The sequence below is a fragment of the Leucopleurus acutus genome (genome assembly GCF_964270905.1).
Source record: "Leucopleurus acutus genome assembly, chromosome: 14".
NCBI lineage: Eukaryota > Metazoa > Chordata > Mammalia > Artiodactyla > Delphinidae > Leucopleurus > Leucopleurus acutus.
This window is the reverse complement of record NC_139156.1, coordinates 61714456-61736664: the sequence shown is the minus strand read 5'-3', so window position 1 is coordinate 61736664 and position 22209 is coordinate 61714456. Positions and strand designations below refer to the sequence as shown.

The window sequence follows — 22209 nt, the reverse complement described above, 5'->3', positions numbered from 1 at the left end:
CATGGTGTATGATCCTTTTAATGTGCTGTTGGATTCTGTTTGCTAGTATTTTGTTGAGGATTTTTGCATGTATTTTCATCAGTGATATTGGCCTGTAGTTTTCTTTTTTTGTGACATCTTTGTCTGGTTTTGGTATCAGGGTGATGGTGGCCTCGTAGAATGAGTTTGGGAGTGGTCCTCCCTCTGCTATATTTTGGAAGAGTTTGAGAATGATAGGTGTTAGGTCTTCTCTAAATGTTTGATAGAATTTGCTTGTGAAGCCATCTGGTCCTGGGGTTTTGTCTGTTAGGAGATTTTTAAAACAGTCTCAATTTCAGTGCTTGTAATTGGTCTGTTTATATTTTCTATTTCTTCCTGCTTCAGTCTCGGAAGGTTGTGCTTCTCTGAGAATGTGTCCATTTCTTCCAGGTTGTCCATTTTATTGGCATCTAGTTGCTTGTAGTAATCTCTCATGATCCTTTGTATTTCTGCAGTGTGAGTTGTTACTTCTCTTTTGTATTTCTAATTCTGTTGATTTGAGTCTTCTCCATTTTTTTCTTGATGAGTCTCGCTAATGGCTTATCAATTTTTATATCTTCTCAAAGAACCAGCTTTTAGTTTTATTGATCTTTGCTACTGTTTCCTTCATTTCTTTTTATTTATTTCTGATCTGATCTTTATGATTTCTTTCCTTCTGCTAACTTTGGAGCTTTTTTGTTCTTCTTTCTCTAATTGCTTTAGGTGTAAGGTTAGGTTGTTTATTTGAGATTTTTCTTGTTTCTTGAGGTAGGATTGTATTGCTATAAACTTCCTTCTTAGAACTGCTTTTGCTACACCCCATAGGTTTTGGTTCGTCATGTTTTCGTTGTCATTTGTTTCTAGGTATTTTATGATTTCCTCTTTGATTTCTTCAGTGATCTCTTGGTTATTAAGTATTGTATTATTTAACCTCCATGTATTTGTATTTTTTACAGATTTTTTCCTGTAATTGATATCTAGTCTCATAGCATTGTGGTCAGAAAAGATACTTGATACGATTTCATTTTCTTAAATTTACCAAGGCTTGATTTGTGACCCAACATGTGATCTATCCTGGAGAATGTTCCATGAGCACTTGAGAAGAAAGTGTATTCTGTTGTTTTCAGATGGAATGTCCTATAATTATCAATTAAGTCCATCCTGTTTAATGTGTCAGTTAATGCCTGTGTTTCCTTATTTATTTTCATCTTGATGATCTGTGCATTGGTGAAAGTGGGGTGTTAAAGTCCCCTACTATGCTTGTGTTACTGTCGATTTCCCCTTTTGTGGCTGTTACCATTTGCCGTATGTATTGAGGTGCTCCTATGTTGGGTGCGTAAATATTTACAATTGTTATATGTTCTTGGATTCATCCCTTGATCCGTATGTAGTATCCTTCTTTGCCTCTTGTAATAGTTTTTAAAGTCTATTTTGTCTGATATGAGAATTGCTTCTCCAGCTTTCTTTTGATTTCCATTTGCATGGAATATCTTTTTCCATCCCCTCACTTTCAGTTGGTATGTGTCCCTAGGTCTGAAGTGGGTCTCTTGTAGACAGCATATATATGGGTCTTGGTTTTGTATCCATTCAGCCTGTCTGTGTCATTTGGTTGGAGTATTTAATCCATTTACATTTAAGGTAATTATTGATATGTATGCTCCTATTACCATTTTCTTAATTGTTTTGGGTTTGTTTTTGTAGGTCTCTTCCTTCTCTTGTGTTTCCTGCCTAGAGAAGTTCCTTTAGCATTTATTGTAAAGCTGGTTTGGTGGTGCTGAATTCTCTTAGCTTTTGCTTGTCTGTAAAGGTTTTAATTTCTCCATCGAATCTGAATGAGATCCGTGCTGAGTAGCATAATCTTGTTTATAGGTTTTTCCCTTTCATCACTTTAAATACGTCCTGCCTCTCCCTTCTGGCTTGCAGAGTTTCTGCTGAAAGATCAGCTGTTAACCTTATGGCGATTCCCTTCTATGTTATTTGTTTGTTTTCCCTTGCTGCTTTTAATACTTTTTCTTTGTATTTAATTTTTGTTAGTTGGATTACTATGTGTCTTGGCGTGTTTCTCCTTGGATTTATCCTGTATGGGACTCTCTGTGCTTCCTGGACTTGATTAACTATTTCCTTTCCCATATTAGGGAAGTTTTCAGCTATAATCTCTTCAAATATTTTCTCAGTCCCTTTCTGTTTCTCTTCTTCTTCTGGAACCCCTATAATTGAATGTTGGTGTGTTTAATGTTGTCCCCGAGGTCTCTGAGACTGTCCTCAATTCTTTTCATTCTTTTTTCTTTATTCTGCTCTGCAGTAGTTATTTCCACTATTTTATCTTCCAGGTCACTTATCCGTTCTTCTTCCTCAGTTATTCTGCTATTGATTCTTTCTAGAGAATTTTTAATTTCATTTATTGTGTTGTTTGTCATTGTTTATTTGCTCTTTAGTTCTTCTAGGTCCTTGTTTAATGCTTCTTGTATTTTCTCCATTCTATTTCCAAGATTTGGATCATCTTTTCTATCATTACTCTGAATTCTCTTTCGAGTAGACTGCCTATTTCCTATTCATTTGTTTGGTCTGGTGGGTTTTTGCCTTGCTCCTTCATCTGCTGTGTGTTTCTCTGTCTTCTGATTTTGCTTAATTTACTGTGTTTGGGGTCTCCTTTTCGCAGGCTGCAGGTTCGTAGTTCCCATTGTTTTTGGTGTCTGTCCCCAGTGGCTAAGGTTGGTTCAGTGGGTGGTGTAGGCTTCCTGGTGGAGGGGACTAGTGCCTGTGTTCTGGAGGATGAGACTGGATCTTGTCTTTCTGGTGGCAGGTTCATGTCTGGTGGTGTGTTTTGGGGTGTCTGTGACCTTATTATGATTTTAGGCAGCCTCTCTGCTAATGGGTGAGGTTGTGTTCCTATCTTGCTAGTTGTTTGGCATGGGATGTCCAGCACTGGAATTTGCTGGTTGTTGAGTGGAGCTGGGTGTTTGCGTTGAGATGGAGATCTCTGGCAGAGCTCTCGCTGTTTAATATTACATGGTGCCGGGAGGTCTCTGATGGACCAGTGTTCTGAACTCGGCTCTCCCACCTCAGAGGCACAGTCCTGACACCCGGTCGGAGCACCAAGACTGTGTCAGCCACATGGCTCAGAAGAAAAGGGAGAAATACAATAAATAAACAAATAAAGTTATTAAAATAAAAAACAATTATTAAAAAAATGAAAAAGTAATTACAAAAAAAGAAAAATGAAGGGAGCATCCAAACCAAAAACCAAATCCACCAATGATAACAAGCGCTAAAAACGATACTAAAAAACCCAAAAGCAAAACGTCAACAAAAAGAAAACGGACGGACAGAACCCTAGGACAAATGGCCAAAGGAAAGCTATACAGATAAAATCACATAAAGAAGCATACACATACACACTCACAAAAAGAGAAAAAGGGGCTTCCCTGGTGGCGCAGTGGTTGAGAGTCCGCCTGCCGATGCAGGGGACACGGGTTCGTGCCCCGGTCCGGGAAGACCCCGCATGCCGCGGAGCGGCTGGGCCCGTGAGCCACGACTGCTGAGTCTGCGCGTCCGGAGCCTGTGCTGCACAACGGAGAGGCCACAACAGTGAGAGGTCCACGTACCGCAAAAAATATATATATATAAAATAAAAGAATAAAAAAAGAGAAAAAGGAAAAAATATTTATATATCGTTGCTCCCAAAATCCACCTCCTCAATTTTGGGATGATTTGTTGTCTATTCAGGTATTCCACAGATGCAGGGTTCATAAAGTTGATTGTGGAGATTCAATCCGTTGCTCCCAAGGCTGCTGGGAGCAATTCCCCTTTCTCTTCTTTGTTTGCACAGTTCCTGGGGTTCAGCTTTGGATGTGGCCCTGCCTCTGCGTGTAAGTCGCCTGAGGGCGTCTGTTCCCGCCCAGACAGGGCGGGGTTAAAGGAGCAGGTGATTTGGGGGCTATGGCTCACTCAGGCCGGGGGGAGGGAGGGGTGCGGAGTGCGGGGCAAGCCTGTGGTGGCAGAGGCCAGCGTGACGTTGCACCAGCCTGAGGTGTGCCGTGTGTTCTCCCGTGGAAGTTGTCCCTGGATCACTGGACCCTGGCAGTGTCGGGGTGCACAGGCTCCTGGGAGGAGAGGTGTGGATCGTGACCTGTAATTGCGCACAGGCTTCTTGGTGGCAGCAGCAGCAGCCTTAGCGTCTCCTGCCCGTCTCTGGGGTCCGCGCTGATAGCCGCGGCTCGCGCCCGTCTCTGAAGCTCCATTAGCTTTGAATCCCTTCTCCTCGCGCAACCCGGAACAATGGTCTCTTGCCTCTTACGCAGGTGCAGACTTTTTCCCGGACTCCCTCCTGGCTAGCTGGGGCGCACGAGCCCCCTTCAGGCTGTGTTCACGCAGCCAACCCCAGTCCTCGCCCTGGGATCCGACCTCCGAAGCCCGAGCCTCAGCTCTCAGCCCCGCCCGCCCCAGCGGGTGAGCAGACAAGCCTCTCGGGCTGGTGAGTGCCGGTCGGCACCGATCCTCTGTGCGGGAATCTCTCCTCTTTGCCCTCTGCACCCCTGTGGCTGCGCTCGCCTCTGTGGCTCCGAAACTTAACCCGCCACCCGCAGTCTCCACTCGCGAAGGGGCTTCCTGGTGTGTAGAAACCTTTCCTCCTTCACGGCTCCCTTCCAGAGGTGCATGTCCTGTCCCTATTCTTTGTTCTCTTCTTTCTTTTGCCCTACCCAGGTACGTGGGGAGTTTCTTGCCTTTTGGGAGGTCTGAGGTCTTCTGCCAGCGTTCGGTAGGTGTTCTGTAGTTGTTCCACATGTACATGTATTTCTGATGTACTTGTGGGGAGGAAGGCGATCTCCATGTCTCACTCCTCCACCATCTTGAAGGTCTCCGTCCCATGAGAGATTCTTGCTTCTACTGTCAGTAACAGAGAGGAGGGTGGCTGACCCAGTCCCATGTCCACCTTGACCCAGGCAGTGTGTGGCCCTTCTGTGGCTCCTTCACACAAAAAGGAGTGAGGGATAGCCGTTGCCAGGGCTGGAATCAGCTTGGTGGTGCTTCAGTCCAACCAAGTCAGAGACGGGACCAGAGATCTAGACACAGAATCCCCGATCCACGACCAGGGCTGGACGTTATAAAGAGGTCGGTTTCTGTGTCACATGATGGTTCATGGTTAGAACCTTCTTCCTTCTGTGTAGAACAGCTACCTTTGGAGGTAATGAGTTCTCTGTCTCTGGGATAGTTCAAGCAGAGGCTGGAAGATTCTTTGGTAGGTTTTATTCATTCATTCATTTATCCATCTAATCACCCATCCAATATTTTTCAAGGATCAAACTTATGTTAGGTGCTGGACTAGTTGATTCAACTGTGAATAAGATAGAAATGGCCCTTGGCCTCACAGCACTGTGATGGGGAAATAATGAGGACTATGGGAGCAGGGTACGGGGGGCCATGACCTAGACCTGCAAGCCAGGGAAGACTTCCCAGAGGAAGCCACCTTTGAAGCTGAAGCCTGAAAGCTGAGGAGGACTTAGTCCGAGTAGAGGAGAAAACTGGCAGAAAGAGGAGGCAGCACGTGTGAAGAGCTAGAGAGAGCGTGGCCAGCGGAGGAATGAACATGCTCAGTGAGGCAGGGCTTGGGCGGTGGGCGGGGTAGGGGGCGGGAAAGGCAGAGTTGAGAGTGAGGTCAGCGTGTGAATCACACTAGGGGCTTTGGACTGTATCCCAAGAGCCACAAGGAACCAGTGAAGAGTTTCAAGCGAGGCAGTGATGTGGTCAGATGTGCATCGTAGCTGGTTTCCCCAGAGACAGACCTTAAGACAGGCATTTGCAAACAGGTGGTTTGTGTGGGAGGTGATTCCAGATAATACCAGTAGGGAAGTGGGGAATTGAGACAGGGAAGGGAGACAGCCAAGAGAGCACTTGGGGTCAAGCAGGTCACCATTGTGGGTACTGGGGCTTAACCCTGTTGGGAAACTCTGGGAGCCATTGCAGAATATGCCCCTCAGAGTGACCCCCCAGCGCCCAGGCAGAGGGAGCTGGGCTACTTATACACCACTTCCCATTAGCCACCGGTTGAGGGCTCTTCTGGGCTGGGTCGGGCATGGACACTGTTCCCCAGTACTTCTGGCCTCCCCGTGGGACCCTCAGGCAGAGATGGAGGGCCAGCATGGAGCGGGGCTGAGGGGGTATGGGGAGGGTGCCAGCACCACTGTGGCTGTGAGTTGGAGGGACAGTGAGGGGGAGACAGGAGCCTAGTGATCAGTGAGGAGGCCACAGGAAGACTCGTCCAACCAAGAGATGTTGATGGCCTGGGCCAGAGAGGCTGTGGTTATGAGCAGAAGAGGCTGAACTGGCTGGCCTTGGTGACAGATGTGGGGGAATGAAGATCACTGCAGAGAGGACTCACAGCCTATCAAAGCTGCAAGGGGCCCCCTGCACCTCCCCCCAGGCTCTCTACCCCCCCAGACTGCTGTCCTCCAGCAGATCCTCCAACGCTCACACATGTCAGAGACACTGACGCCGCCACCACAGCAGCTGGGGGCCACACCTCGGAGACCACGAAGTGTGTTTGAAGGGAGATGAAGGAGCTGTGGCAACTGCTTAAAAAACAAAAACCGGGCTGTTGTCAACCCCCGCCCGAAGTCTTGGAAGAGATCACTTGGGCGGGGAGAGAGAGAGAGGAAAAAACAAGCAATCCAGCCCAGCCCGCAGCCTGAGTGCCGCCCTGCTCCCTGAATCTCCTCCGGGCCCACATCATCTTCCCATCAGACACAGGCCACAAGAAGACAAATGCTCTGCATGGCTTGTTCACTGGCGCCAGGACCTGGTTGACAGAAGGTGATCAGTAACCATCGGTGAAATGATGGAACCCACGAAAGGTCCCTGCCCTTCTGTGCTCCATGCCCTCCATGCTCCATTCTGTGCTCAGATGCCCCCAGGGAAGTGCTGGGGGCAATTGAATGGTGGCTCTAAGGACAGGGCCCGCCAGGGTGGGGTGGGAGGATGGTTGGGAAAGGGGATGGGGGTGTTGAAGCAGCAAGGGGAAAGATGGAATGGTGTCATCACCAGCGTTATTAGTTGCCAGAAATAGAAGCCAAGTCTGGATGAAATAAGTAGAAAAATAATTCAGCCCTAACCAGTGACGCATGGGAAGTGCTGTATGGACGCCCAGCTCCCTCCATCCCAGCTGGGATAACTCTTCATTGGCTCTGGTTGCCCATATGGTGACTTGCTGGATAAAGCCCCTTTTATGGGTCACCCTCCCTCCCCTGGCCTACTTCCCCTTTCCCCTAGTGAGCTTCCTGGGGTCACTTCCAACATAATTACCAGTACTCTAATCTGGTCTCAGCCTCAGCTTCTGAAGGGACCCCGTGGCTGGGCAGCTGCATCTGACTGGCAGGTCCAGTCACATGTCATTTCCTAGTTGCAGGGGAGGTTGGAGAAGCAAGAATAGGGCATTTTCAGCTTCTGAGGGGAGGTGGTTCTGCTTCCCAGCAGACTCACTGGTGCCGTGTCATCAGCACCCCTATAGGAAGCTGTCCTAATCTGTTCAGGCTGCTGTAACAAAATACTCCAAATTGCGGTACGCGGGCCTCTCACTGCTGTGGCCTCTCCCATTGTGGAGCACAGGCTCCGGATGCGCAGGCTCAGCGGCCATGGCTCACGGGCCCAGCTGCTCCGCGGCATGTGGGATCCTCCCGGACCGGGGCACGAACCCGCGTCCCCTGCATCAGCAGGTGGACTCTCAACCACTGCGCCAGCAGGGAAGCCCCAAACTGCGTGGTTTTTAAACAACAGAAATTTATTTCTTATAGTTCTAGAGGCTGGAAGCCCAAGACCAAGGTGCTGGCAGATTCAGTGGGCCTGCTTTCTGGTTCATAGAAGGCATTTTCTCACTGTGTCCTCACATAGGGGAAGGGACCAGGGATCTCTCTGGGGCCTCTTTTCTAAGGGCAGTAACCTACATTATGAGGGCACCCCCCTCATGACCTAATCACCTCCTAACACAATCACCCTGAGGATTACTATTTCAGTACATGAATTGTGGGGAGACACGAACATTTAGACCACAGCCTAAATGGCATATTCAAATTATGGTAATTTGAGGAGGGTTTTTATTTATTTATTTTTATAAAGAGCCTGTTTACAAAGGTGTAGGGGGCTGTAGAGAAGCAGAAGGGGTAGTCCAATAGCTCGGGATTAGCAGTGGTGAAGCGGTTACCATCCCTAGGTCTGAAGGGATGAGAGGAGGGGGCAATGGCTGGAACCCAGAAAGAGGGAGACATGCAGAGACTTCCCAGAGAGGAGCAGTGATACAGGGACACAGTCAACCCAAGGCCACCTCACTGAGAGGCACTGAGGGGAGTCCCTGGCCGGTCACTGTGCTCTCCCCTTCTCCCTTCCTCCCATATCATGCTCACTGACAGGCGGGCTCCGGGCCAGAGCTGGGTGGGGCAGGGTACGGATGAGACCTGAGGGCAGATGGAAGACACCAGGCACAGCAGGGAACATCCCGAACGAACAAGGGGCCCCAAGTGTGGCGAAATGTCAGCGAAATGTCAATGAAAATACCTCATTAGGGCTGAGAGCTCCATAGCTGCCCCTCAACATCAGCCATTCCTTTTCCTCGGTAATACCACCCATTTCCCCCAAGGGCCCTCCTGTCGGGGTCCCACTGGTGTCTCCAGAGCTGTGCTCAGAGTGGAGTGCCCACGACTCACGGAGACCTGGCTCGGCCACTAACCTCGGCAACCACGGTCAAATCCCTTCTTCTGAGCCTCAGTTTCCTTAAATGCAAAACCAGGAGGGTTAAGCAGATGAACTTCCAGGACTGCTTCTGTAGCACTGACCTTCTAGAAAGGCTCGTGGCCCCCTTCCAAACAGTCCTGGGAAGGGAGTAAAACATGGATTGTCCTTTTGGGGAAACCAAGGCTCAGGGAGACTTGCTGGAGGTCACTGACCACGTGGGGACTAGAACAAGCCTGCCATCTCTTGTCAGAGTTGTTTCCGGAGCCAGGCCTGCCCTGGCCCTGCTTTCCTTGAGGGTACGGCCCGTACCCGTGTTTATTTTCGATGAGTGCAGCAGGCAGCATGAAGCTGCGTGGTTTCTCTTGTGCTCTTGTTTGTGCATGTGGCTGTGAAGGGAAAGGTGTAAGAATGGTGGTTTCAACCAGGCTTCCAGAGCTTGGCAATCCCCCCGCCCAACTTGGGGATTCAGGGTCAGTGCAATGTCACCGCTGGGCTTTTGAGCCTATGGGTCCACGCGGACCTCAAAGGGCTTAATTTGTAGGGAGCTTCAAAGAGAGTCAGGAGGGCTGTGTCAGCAACTCTGAACCCCACTGACAACGGCCCTTCACAGCCGAATCCTACCAGGTCTAGGAGGCTACCCTGAATCTTGCCACCCACCCCATGGGCCTGTGTTCTGAGGCCTGTGTCCCAGGCACATGAAACAAGGACCAGTTCATTTTATATCACAGCCTGAGGCTCTGGGGATTCCTGCATGCCAAGCCCAGGAGGCCCTCAGACGCTACCTGGTTGAAACCACTGCCTTCTCTCCTCGAACCGTGGGACGGGGAGAGCTGTTAGTCTGCCAGATGGGTTCTGCTGAAATTAGAGTTTCCAAACTGGTTGCTCCGGATCAGTCATGGCCTGCATACATGTCCTCTTTGGTTTGTACTGTGCTTGCCCATATAGGTTTATTTTTACAAAGTGAAATGAATTGCTAACACTTGTAAGTCACGCTGGGATTTCTGGTTACTTTAAGAAATTAGAAAACCTGGCAGCACTGGGCTCACATTCCTGCCTGGGAATGTTTGGCTGGTGCAGAGCTGTCCATCCCCCCACCCCCTCCCTGGATAAGACGTGCCCTTTGGTTCACCAGAATCCTCACCATTCCCTCTTGTTTCTCGGCTCAGAGCTGAATGCCCATTGGCATTGATCACTGTTTATGCTGCTGTGACTCAAATCAGAGAGTTATGAGGAAAGTAAAATATTTTGGGTCCCCCCATTTCCAGCCAAAGTGGAAAAATAGTTTATTTACATTATTTGCCTACCCCTGGGGTCAACCACCCGTTCTGTTGGGTAGGGTTGCTAATGTAGAAGTTTATCTCCAAGGCTGTGTTTGGTCTCCATCCTCTCCTCTGCCACAAGCAACACCATCACGCTCACCGTCACATCACATTTATTGGTCCTCTGGCAGGCTGTGTACACAATGAGACAGGTCAAAAGAGCTCTGGATTTGTCTGAGAGGCAAAGCTTGGTGGGCAAAGGAAACAGAGCAAACAGAGCAGCGGGGGCCAAAGGGGTTAGATCTAATATGAAGAAGAATTCACCACGCTAGAAGAGGGGCTGTAAGGGAATGGTACAAATGACACCAGGCAGCCTGGTGGGAACAGCCTCCTGGCCTTCTGCCCGGCTCCTGACCTGAGCTGGGACCTGTGTAGCAGTGGCCCAACTCCAGCTCATTTCTGGGGCTTGAGAATATCGAAGAGCTAAGGTAGTTTGGACAGGGCGACTCAGGGCTGGCCTGGAAATTCAGCCACCGCACTGAAAAAAAAAAAAGCCTCAGTTTTCCAACTATCTAATGGGGATATGGAGATAGGTCCTCTGGGTCCCTTCGTGAGACCCCTCCAGTTGGGCACACTGGTCCTCTCAGGGCCCACTGCTCTCACCACACTGGCCCACTCCGGTTTCCTGGAGGCTCCCCCAGAAGCCCTTGGGGCGCATACTCCAGGCATGTCCCGCCTGCCAGGTGGGGCAAGCACTTAGCGTGGTAGGAGAATCTCAGGTGGCCACGCTTCAGACAGCACTTCACCTCGTGGGAGCCAGACTTTGGAGTCTGGTCACAGGTACCGAGAAGGTCGTCGTCCCAGCCATAGTCTGCATCCCAGACCTGCACCCTCAGGGGGCCCCCTGTGGTCAGAACCACATCCCCGAAGTCCAGCCGTGTCATCCACCTGGGGTGGTTATTGTTCTGCACCGTGTTGGTCCTCAGCTCCTGGCCGCCGAAGAAGACCTTCAGGTAGGCGTCCGTGGCAGTGGTCCAGTCTCCCCACAGACCCGTCGCCACGAAGTTCATGACCTCCAGGCGGGCTAGGCCCCTCTTCCTGGGACAGCAGTCCTGGTTGATGGCCGCCGAGCCATGGCACAGGCACTGGCACGGGTCCTTAGGGTTCTTGCGCTGCCCCGGGGGGCACGGGCGGCTGCAGTCCCTCCAGCGCGCCCTGTCCGTCACGTACTTGCTCACAGCCTGCCTGAGCGCCTCCCGCCGCGGGTCCTGGCTGTCCAGGAGCACGTGGAGCGGCTCTAGCCTGTAGTCCACCAGGCCGGGGCTGTCCTGCAACGAGGCCACCCAGGCTGAGAACTGCTCGGGCCCGGCCTGGTTCCCGAACAGCAGGTCATGCATGGACGTGTGGTGGCCGCCAACGACCTCAGAGCAGCGTTCCCGGTAGGCCTGGTGGAAGGAGGCCCCCATCTTGTGCTGTTTCTTCTTCTCCTCACACTTCTTGAATGCCGCCGAGGCACTGGTGTGGCTTTTTATGCTGACCTCGGCCTCGACGGCCAGGCAGTCCTCAACCTCCTGGGCCGTGAGCCCTTCCAGGGCCAGCTCGCAGGTGCGCAGGGCGGTGAGGGCCGAGATGCGGCCGCCCAGCTCCATGGACCGGATGAAGTGGGTACCATAGCTGGAGATGAGCCTCCGGTAGTCAGGCTCGGTGGAGATGTTGAAGTGGGGGGGCAGGGTCTTGAGGGCCCTCTTGAACTCAGGGTGCAGTGGGGGAGCGTGCACCAGGTGGAAACTGAGGGGAGAGAAAAACATCAGGTGGACCCAGTGGTGGGTAGTGTTTTCCCCTGGATAACTCCTGTGAGATTGCCCAAGCTCCCATTAAATGGCGGAACTAGGACTTGGACCCAGGCGGCCTGGCTCCAAAGCTCAAGCTCTGAACCGCCAAGCCAGCAGGGAACCCCCCCCCCCCCCGCCCGTTGCCCCTTGGTGACCTAGGGACTTCGTGTAGGTATTTTTGTCTCTCTTTTTCAAAAAAAGTTTTTTCTCTTCTTTTTCTTTTTCTTTTCTAATTTTACAAGCGATGGTGAGACACCGATGGTTTCTCTCTGGCTTTGGAACCTAGTCCTGTGGCCTTTGTCTGTCTGTCCCCTGGGTTGGGCCTTGTATACCTGGGCTCCTGACAACTCTGGCCGCGCAGGCAGGAGCGCCCTGTCTCACTGTGTGGGAAACACGGCCTCCCGTGAGAGAAGTCAGGGTGGGTGACTCTGGGTCCCATGCGTTTCTTCGGGTGAGTAGGTCCCTGAGGGCTCAGGGCATGGCTGCTCTTGTTCAACCTGTAGCCCGAGTTCTTAGCACGGAGCTTGGCAAGGCAGAAGTGAAGAGCGCTTGAACGGATGAAAGAGGCCCAGGGATAGGAGGGCCCCAGCCAGGCCTCCTGCCCGCAGGAAGCTAGCACTGCCCGGGGAAGTGGCGCTTGGGTGCTCAGTAGACCAGACCGGCACCACCTGGGGCTCTGAGCATAGCCTTGCTGGCTTGCCCTCCACCTGTTCTCTCCCTGGGTTCTTCCAGATCAGGGCCTCAGGGAAGGGGGTACGTGGGAACCAAGACTGCCATCTCCTCCTGGCGGAAGCGGCCTCCAGCTCCCCACGCTGCCATTCCAGGGCTCCCAGACCACCCCGAGTTTCCCACGCCTTTTCCAAGTCCCGTCCACCCTCCACTCCCCCAACCCCGGCGCTCACCTGTAGAAACGACACTCCACGGAGTCCAGGCTGAAGCGGTACTGGTCCTGGTGAGTCTTCTGGGCCGCGAAGTTGGCTTCCTGGGAGTGCGAGCCTGCCATGGTCACGCGCACGTTGATGCTGGGCTTGGGAGTCACGTCCAGCCCCACCCGCCAGTCGTTACGGATGGTGCTGGCCGCCGCCCCAGCCACCTCCTCGGTGGAGCGACCCTCACCCTTGACCACTTTGCGGTTGCAGCCCGAGCCCTGGGCGCGCCAGTCGGTGAGCGCCAGGGGCAGTCGCTGGACGGCGCCCTGCTGCAGGGCGTTGCGGCAGAGGGTGCAGGTGCCGTCGGACCGCAGGAAGCTCTGTGTGTCCACCGGGAAGGAGCCTGAGCGCTGGAGGCTGGTCACATCCACGCCCTCCCCTGCCAGCCAGGAGCCGGGCACGAACTTGAGGTTGCGCCGGCACTCAGAGCGTGCGGCCGTGTAGCAGGGGGCAGGGGTGGGTGCGGGCAGGAGCAGGAGGAGGACGCTGGGGAGGAGCGCTCGGGAGGCCATGGAGCTGTGGAGACAGAGGGCAGAAGCTGTGGGCAGGGGCATGGAGGAGGGCCGACCCCTCCAACTGGAGCTTTTCAGGCCTTATGGGATGGGGAGGGAATGAGATATCTCCTAAGTCATTGGATGTCAGAGCTGGCATGGCCTTTACAAACCTGGTCCACCCCCTACATTGTACAGATGGACCCAAAGAGGGGAGTGGACTTGCCCAAGGTCACACAGCCAGGAGGAGACCCTTGCTAGGATTTCACTATTTAGGCCAAATGGGAATCCAGATGGATGGTTTTGTCCCCAGGACCACAGCTCCTGCTGGTGGAGAGGGGGCTCTGCGTGCAGAGGAGGGGACGGAGAGTAGCCATAGAAGATTTGGGGAGGGATCTGGGGAATCTGGGAACTCTAGGGAAGCCTGGATTCTGGAGAGGCATCATTGTGGACCCAAGAACAAGCCATGCTTTCTTTCCCCACCTCACCTCTCTCATTATCTCCCCCCACCCCCATTAAGCCCTTAACAGAATTGGAAAAGAAACGAGGTCGTGCATCACCCTCATTCTCCCCATTTCCCCTTTGGGGCCCTCTCTCTGAGCTCACGGAGGAACATCAGCCTGAATTCTAGAATAAAAGCGGCCTATGCGCCTGTGCCCCTAGATCCTGTGTGGGGAGGGGCCGTTCAGTTCGCTCGTCTCCTCTTTGGCATTCCCTGCCACGCTCCTCGGGATTCTGGCCGCGTCTGCAAGCTGCCTGCTGCCGACTCTCGGACAGTGCTTAGCTGAAAGGTTCTTCCTCACTTTGAGGCGGCTCTGAAGCTTCGCTGGGCCTGCTTATGATCTGGAATCTCCTCTCTCTACCCCGTCCAGACTGAGCTCCTCAGAGGCCTCTCCACTCTGGCACCTGCCAGGGACGGACAGCGGCTTGTCTGAGGCCCGGGGGATTACGGAGAGCAGGAACTTCCCCTGTATCCCAGCTGGAACCTTCCGTGCCTTACCTAAAGGAGTGGCTTGAACGGTGGAATTCTAGGCAAAATGGCAGGCCCCAGGGAGGTAACTAGGAGAAGGGGAGTCTGCTGAAGGCCCTCCGATCATCTTGCTTAGGCAGCCAGCATAGTTCATAACCTTAGTCTAAAGAACTCAGTCTCCATCCTGACCCTCGTCATGTTGTTTCCCGGGGAGCCCGTTTCCAGCTTTCTTAGTTTTAACTGTCAGCCTTTGAAGGGGCCTTAAAGACTGTGTACTCCAACCTCTTCATTTTGTATAAGAGAAAACTGAAGCCCAGGGTGGGCATGAGGCTGCCCAGCAAGTTAGTGACACGGCACAGTCTGGACCCAAGTCTTTTGCCTCATGGGCTACAGCATTTCCTCCTCCATCAGCCTCTTCCCCAGACAGAGCAGCCCTACTCTTGTGCCCCTCTGTCCCCACTCAGCGGCTCCCAGCCTCCCTGACGCCCTGCTTCCTCCCTACCTGGAGTCCTGTGTTGAGATGCTCCTACGAGAGAGACACCCTCTCTCCCCACGGGAGGCTCCTGAAATGGTGGTGCAGCCCCCCAGGCCACAGTTCACAGCTCATCACAGCTCATCACGCAGGCCACAGTTCACATCACTTCTGCTTCCTGCCCAGCCCCCCAGCTCTAGTCATGGGTCCCCTTTGCTCTGCCCCGCCCACCAGCACCCACCCTGCCCTCACCTTCTCATCCGGCCTGCTGACAGCCCTCAGGAAGCAAGCCGAGAGGGCCAGAGGCTCCTCTGTCAAGCAGAGCCGCCTGGGGCATGGGAACCCCGGGGCCAACAGGTGAGGTGTAGTGGGTGGAGCGAGAACACAGCGGGCTGAGAGCTTCGAGATTCAGCTCTGGTGCTGCTGACGGGCCAGCAGGGACAGCTTCCCTGCTTCTCCCCGCAGCATCGCATGTGTGGGCCGTGAGAGGCAGCACAGAGTAGGAGCTCGGGAGCCAGTCCGCCTGGACTTGGGCCAGCTCGGGTGCGCGCTAACCGTGTGGCCTGATCAGCTTCTTTAGCCGCTCTGTGCCTCAGTTTCCTCATCTCAACCCCATGGGTTGTGAAGAACTGGGGAGTTTCTACGTGTGAAGTGCTCAGAACAGTGCCTGGCCCTCTGTGAGTGTTAAAGCACGTGACCATTCCCTCCTCCTGGGGCAGTGGGGAGAAAATAAATGTTGTTCACATCTGCTTGCCCACTTCCTGCCCACACGTGCACCCCAGCCCAGGCCAGGTTCTGGGCCCCAAACGCAGACCTCAGGACAGGGTCTCCTGTTCCTCACTTTGTGAGGGGAACCAGTGGCGGTGCTGGTCTCCAGCCTCCTCCCTAGCCCTGGTCTGTGATTGACCCCATAGTGCAGGTGGGCGGGCAGCTGTGCGACACTGCGAGGAAGAGAGACTTGGGTGAGGCCAGAGGCCTGGGGCCTTCTCCAACCTTTGTCTTACATGAGGTTTCCATGGGTTGAGTGACTCACAGGACAACTTCTGGGGGGGCAAAGTCATACTGGTCTGAGGTGGAGATAGCTGGGTAAGTGGGGAACTGTTCTTGTGAGTTCGCCCTCTAACCGCGTTAGCGACAGGAAAAAGTAGCCACAGGCCTCAGACCACATGTGACACCATGGGATGGCTCATCCCTTGAGTTTATGTCCCCCACTGTGTCCCCTGCTCTTACGGGAACTGGGGTTTAAACTGTCTTCTCGAAACCCAGCCCCATCTCCTCCCCACAATGTCCCCCTCCCTGTCCTAGAATTTGCGGCCTCCTGACCCCCTTCTAGCTCCCGCCCGCGGCCTAAGTCAGATATCCAGGCTGTGAGGAGTTTGGTTTTGACCGTGCTCAGAAGACCAGTTTGAGGGGCGTGGAACCCTGCAGAAAATCTGTAGGAAGAGAAAGGTGAGGTAGGGGAGACAGGTTGTAATCCCAGCTTCGATGCAAACTTGCTTTGTGACTCTTGGCAGTAGAGTTTTAACCCCTTTCTAGCTTCGTTTCCTCATCTCTAAAACCAAAGGGAGGACTTTGGGATTTCTAAGGATCCTGATGCTGAAATGTGCATTTAGTAGTTTTCACTCGGCGTATGAAGTGGCGAATGTCCAAGAGATGCTGGTGGGGGGTGGTCCATGAAAGAGCAGTGATGACGTTGAAGTTTACAACTAATGATTTTGGCCTGTGTAGCTGATGACAGCTGTCCTCTCCGACTGAAACTTAGCACTTGAAATGTGTTTTAATCACAGTTTTTCCACAGAGACGTAAGATGCAATTTTCAGACACCATCTGTAGGGTTTATTATTAACAACTTTGTTGAAATATAATTCACATACCATACAATTCACCCATTTAAAGTGTACAGTTCGGTGGGTTTTAGTATATTCGCAGAGTTGTGCAACCGTCACCACAATCAATTTTAGAACGTTTTCATCACTCCCGCAAAGAAACCGTGTACCCGTTAGCAGTCACTGCTCCTTCCCCCGACGCCAATCTACTTTCTGTCTTTATGGATTTTCCTGTTAATTGAATCATACAAGATGTGACTTTTTGTATCTGGCTTATTCCACGTAACATAATCTTGTCAAGGTTCATCCAAGCTGTAGTATGTATCAATGCCGTATTCCTTCTATGGCTGAATAATATTCCATTGTATGGACGTACCACATTTGTTTGTCCATTTATCAGTTGATGGACATTTTGGTTGTTTTCACTTTCTGGCTATTGTGAATAATGCTGCTATGAACATTTGTGTACAGATTCTTTGTGTGTACATATGTTTTCATTTCTCTTGGATCTATATGTAGGAGTGGAATTGGCGGGTCTACAGTAACTCTTTAGGAACTGTTTTCCTACGTGGCTGCATCGTTTTACATTGCCACCAGCAGTGTATGAGAGTTCCAAGTTCTCTGCATCCTTGTTATTATCTGACTTTTTGATTATAGCCATTCTTATGTGTGTGAAGTGTTGTCTCATTGTGGTTTTGATGTGATTCCCCAGTGGCTAATGATGTTGAGCATCTTTTCATTTGCTTATTGGTCACTTGTATATCTTTTTTGGAGCAATGTCTATTTGAATCCCTTGCCCATTTTTGAATTGGGTTATTTGTCTTCTTCTTATTGATTTATAATAGTTCTTTATTTCAGATTCTAGACCCTTATCAGGTATATGATTTGCAAATGTTTTCTCCTATTCTCTGAGTTGTTTTTTCACTCACTTGATGGTGTCCTTCGAAGCATGAATGATGTTAATTTTGATGAAGCCCAATTTATCTATTTTTTTTCTTTTGTTGGTTATACTTTTAGTGTCCTATCTAAAAGTCTTTGCTTAACCCAAGGTCATGAAAAACCCTATATTTTCTTCTAAGAGTCTTATAGGTAGCTCTTACATTTAGGCCTGTGATCTACTTGGCGTTTGTATTGTGTATGGAAAGGGGTCCACCTTCATTCTTATGCACGTGGATATAGTTTTGATATATATTTTTTTGAGGTTACAAAATGTTTACTCTTGACAGAAAAGCTCCATGGATACTCTACACAGAATGCATGAGAAAGACACTGATCCTGAGGACATCTACTTATATAAACTATACCTACTGCAAACACGAACTGTAATGAAAGGAAGGAGGTCCTTTAACAAATCCTGTGTTTAGATTGTACTTACTGTGCATATTTTAGAGATCCAAAATGCAGTCCCAGGCGTTGTTCCCTTCGTCCTGTGATCATTCTTTGTTCCCTTTTCTTTACAGATTTGTGAAACTTTGGGATTCTTCCTCGCCCCTCAAATGAGTTATCCATAGTTATTCTCAAGTTATCACCTTCAGTCACATGAAATAAGTTGAAGAGTTTTTCCACTTTCTCCATGCTGTGGCAGAGTTTGTAGAAGGCTCAGTTTTTGTAATTGGGTAGATTTGTAACTGCAGGGCCCATGCCTTCAATAGCTCTGTTCAGGTTCTCCAGCTGTTTTTCTGGTATCGGTTTTGGCAAGTTACATTTTTCTAGGAAACCTTCTTGTCTGTAAAATTTCACACTTGTGGTCATGAAGTTATTTACAACAGTCTCTCTCTTTCTCTTAAAAGTTTTTTTTTCTTAATCAGTAGTGATACCCCTTTTTTAGATTATAATTTTTATTATGGTTTTTCTCTTTTTTCCAGATCATTCTTGTTAACGATTTTTATGTAGTTTTGTTACTTTTCTCAAAGAATCTGCTCTTGGCTTTATTCATCCTCTACATTGTATCATTATTTTCCATTTTGTTCATTTCATTCTTATATTTTTATTTCCTTCCTTTTTCCTGTATTCTTTGGGTTTCTTCTATTGTTCTTTTTCTAATGTCTTGAGATGAATCCTTAGTTCATTAACTTTCACTCTTCTTTTTTGAACTGATATATAACTGATGTATAACATTATTATTAGTTTCTGGTGTACAACATAACAATTTGATGTTTGTATATATTGTGAAATTATTACTACAAAAAGTCTAGTTAACATCCATCGCCTTACTTAGTTACAAAATCTTTTCTTTTACTTGTGGTGAGAACTTCAAAGATCTATTCTCTTAACAGCTTTCAAATATGCAATACAGTATGATTAACTGTAGTCACCATGCTGTAGATTACATCTCCATGACTTATTTGTGGCTGGAAGTCTGTACCTTTTGGCCTCCTTCACCCATCTCACTGACCCCCAACCCCTGCCAGTTTGTTCTCTGTATTTATGAGTTTGGCTTTTAACGAGAAGAGTCCATATATGAATAAGATCATATGGTATTTGTCTTTCTCTGTCTGACTTATTTCACTTACCATAACATCCTTAAGGTCCATCCATGCTGTTGCAAATGGCAAGATTTCCTTCTTCTTTATGGCTGAATAATAATTATAAATATATATATATATGTTTGTATATCTATCATCTATCTATAATTTTCTTAATTTTCTTTATCCATTCATCCATCAATGGACACTTAGGTTGTTTCTGCATCTTGGCTCTTGTAAATAATGCTGCAATGAACATGGGGGTGCAGATACCTATTCAAGTTAGTGTTTTTGTTTTCTTTGGACAAATACACAGAAGTGGAATTACTGGATTAGACTTTCTTCTTTTTTAATGTAAGCATTTAAGCTTCTCCATTTCTCTAACAATCTTTCTAACTGCATCTCTAAAGTTTTGGTATGAAGTATTTTCATTATTGCCTAGTTTCTTCATATTTTCTAAATTTCCTTATGATTTTTCTTTGACCTGTGAGTTATTTTTTTTTTATTTTTATTTTTTGCGGTACGCGGGCCTCTCACTGTTGTGGCCTCTCCCGTTGCGGAGCACAGGCTCCGGACGCGCAGGCTCAGCGGCCATGGCTCACGGGCCCAGCCGCTCCGCGGCATGTGGGATCTTCCCGGACCGGGGCATGAACCCGCGTCCCCTGCATCGGCAGGCGGACTCTCAACCACTGCGCCACCAGGGAAGCCCTTGAGTTATTTTTTTAAGTGTGCTTTTTACATTTTGAAGAAAATGGAGTTTTATTTAGTTATTTAATTTTTGGCTGTGTTGGGTCTTTGTTGCTGCACGCGGGCTTTCTCTAGTTGCGGTGAGCAGGGGCTACTCTTCGTTGCAGTGCGCGGGCTTCTCATTGTGATGGCTTCTCTTGTTGCAGAGCATGGGCTCCTGACACACAGGCTTCAGTAGTTGTAGCGCACGGGCTTATTTGCTCTGCGGCATGTGGGATCATCCCAGACCAGGGCTGAACCCGTGTCCCCTGCATTGGCAGGCGGATTCTTAACCACTGCACCACCAGGGAAGTCCGAAAATGGAGTTTTAAATACTATCTTTCGGTTATTGATTTCTAACATAGTTGCATTGTAGTCAGAACATGTTGCCTATATGACAGCCATTCTTTGATTGTTGTTGAAATTTTCTATGTGGTCTACTAAATGTTAAGTTTTTGTAAACGTTCCTATGTATTTGAGAAGAATATCTGTTTGCTAATTTTTGGTTGCAGGGTTCTATGTTCAAATCTATGGTTTGTCGATATATTAATTACTGAGAGAATCATTAAAATCTCCCACTGTGAAGACATTGAACATCTGTAGATTTCTCCCTGCAGCTAGAGTTCTGTCAACTTTTGCTTTAGGTTTTGAGGCTGTTTTATGAAATAAGTGTAGTATCATTTTGCCTTCTTGGTGAATTGAACTGTTTGTGTGGTGACCCTTTTAATTCCAAGTAATGTTTTTAGCCACAGTATCAATTTTGTCTCATATTAATAGAGCTATCCCAACTTTTTTTTACTATTGCTATTTTAGACTGTGGTAGATTACACATAAATTTACTATCTTAATCATTTTTAACTGTACCGACTTTCTTTTTTTTTTTTTTTTTTTTTGGCGCAGGCTCAGCGGCCATGGCTCAAGGGCCCAGCCGCTCCGCGGCATGTGGGATCTTCCCAGACCGGGGCACGAACCCGTGTCCCCTGCTTCAGCAGGTGGACTCTCAACCGCTGTGCCACCAGGGAAGCCCCCGACTTTCTTTTGATTAGTACTCACTGTGGGGATCTATCTTACTTTCAAACTCCTTGTGTTCTTATGTTGTAAGTGGGTCTCTGTTAAACATAATTAGATTTTGTTTTGTCATCCAATCTGAGTAACTACATAACCGCATTAAGTCCATTTACATTTATTGTGATTATTGTTCTGTTAGAGTTTATTTCTGCCATCATGTGTTATGTTTTTTCATTGTCCTGCTTCTTCTTTGCTTCCCTTTCTTCACTCCTTTCCTGCCTTCTTTTATGATAGATTGACTAAACTTTTTAAAGAGTACATTCTTTTCCCTCTCATGGCTTAGATCTTAGAATCTTTCTGATTCTTTAGTAGTTACCCATAAAAATGCTAACATGCATTCTTCTCAAGATCTAACATTCTTTACTGTTATTCTCCTTTCCAGGGATACTTAGTATGCTGTTATCTAAAATCACCCTTTCTCTTTCTGAGGGTTATTTTTTCTGGTATTTTAGTTCTAGCTTACTTTTCCTCTACTGAATTAGTCATTGGTACTATTACTTGATACAGTCAATGTTTGTTTATATTTACCTACACATTTACCAATTTCTTTTCTCATTATTCTCTGGGCTTCCTTTGGGGATAATTCTCCTTTTTCTTAAAGTGCACGCATTAGAAGGGCGTCAGTGGGTGTCTCTGGTGGTACACACTCTCAGTTTCTGTTTGCCTGAAACGTCTTTGTTGCGCCCTTGTTTTTGAATCATAATTTCATCTGACTGACACTTTGAAGTTATTGCTGGTTGACATCTCTCAACACTTTGAAGTTACTTCACTGTTTCTGGCTTCCATTGTTGCTGTTGTTTAATTGTCATTACTTTTATAGAGAATTTGTGGTTTTGGGTTGGGGAAGTACTGTTTTTAAGATCTTTTCATTTTTGATTTTCTGAAATTGTACAACAAAGTATGTATCCAGATAAGAATTGCTTTTATCTTGTTTGGGATTTGTTCTTCCTGTACCTGAGGATTCACATCTTTCATCATTCTGGAAAATGATGAAAACATCTTGGCCATTATCCCTTCATATATTCCATCTCCCTCATTCTCTCTCTCTCTCTTTTTTTTTTTTTTTTTTTTTTTTTTGCGGTACGTGGATCTCTCACTGTTGTGGCCTCTCCTGTTGTGGAGCAAAGGCTCCGGACGCGCAGGCTCAGCGGCCATGGCTCACGGGCCCAGCCGCTTCGCGGCATGTGGGATCTTCCCAGACCGGGGCACAAACCCGTGTCCCTTGCATCGGCAGGCGGACTCTCAACCACTGTGCCACCAGGGAAGCCCCCATTCTCTCTATTTTTGACTTTTGCAATTAGCAATATAATAGGCCTTCTCACTCTCTCTTCCTGGTCTGTTATACTCTTTCTTGTCTACTTTTTGTCTCTCTGTACTGTGTTCTCATTATTTTTCTCTAGTTCTTTGTTTCAGTTGACTGATTCTTGCTTTAGCTTTGTCTAATGTGCTATTT

The 22209-nt window shown here is 48.9% G+C and overlaps 1 protein-coding gene across 1 annotated transcript; it reads right to left on the bottom strand.

The window, feature by feature from the left end:
- Window positions 1–10514: 10514 nt before the first annotated feature.
- Window positions 10515–13250, bottom strand: PRF1 (perforin 1; the record flags this gene model as incomplete). The annotated part of the gene is made up of 2 exons (XM_082854288.1): window positions 10515–11765; window positions 12712–13250. The coding sequence occupies 2 exons, from the start codon at window positions 13248–13250 to the stop codon at window positions 10637–10639; spliced, it is 1668 nt and encodes a 555-aa protein (XP_082710414.1). The 3' UTR covers window positions 10515–10636.
- Between the last annotated feature and the right edge of the window lie 8959 nt (window positions 13251–22209).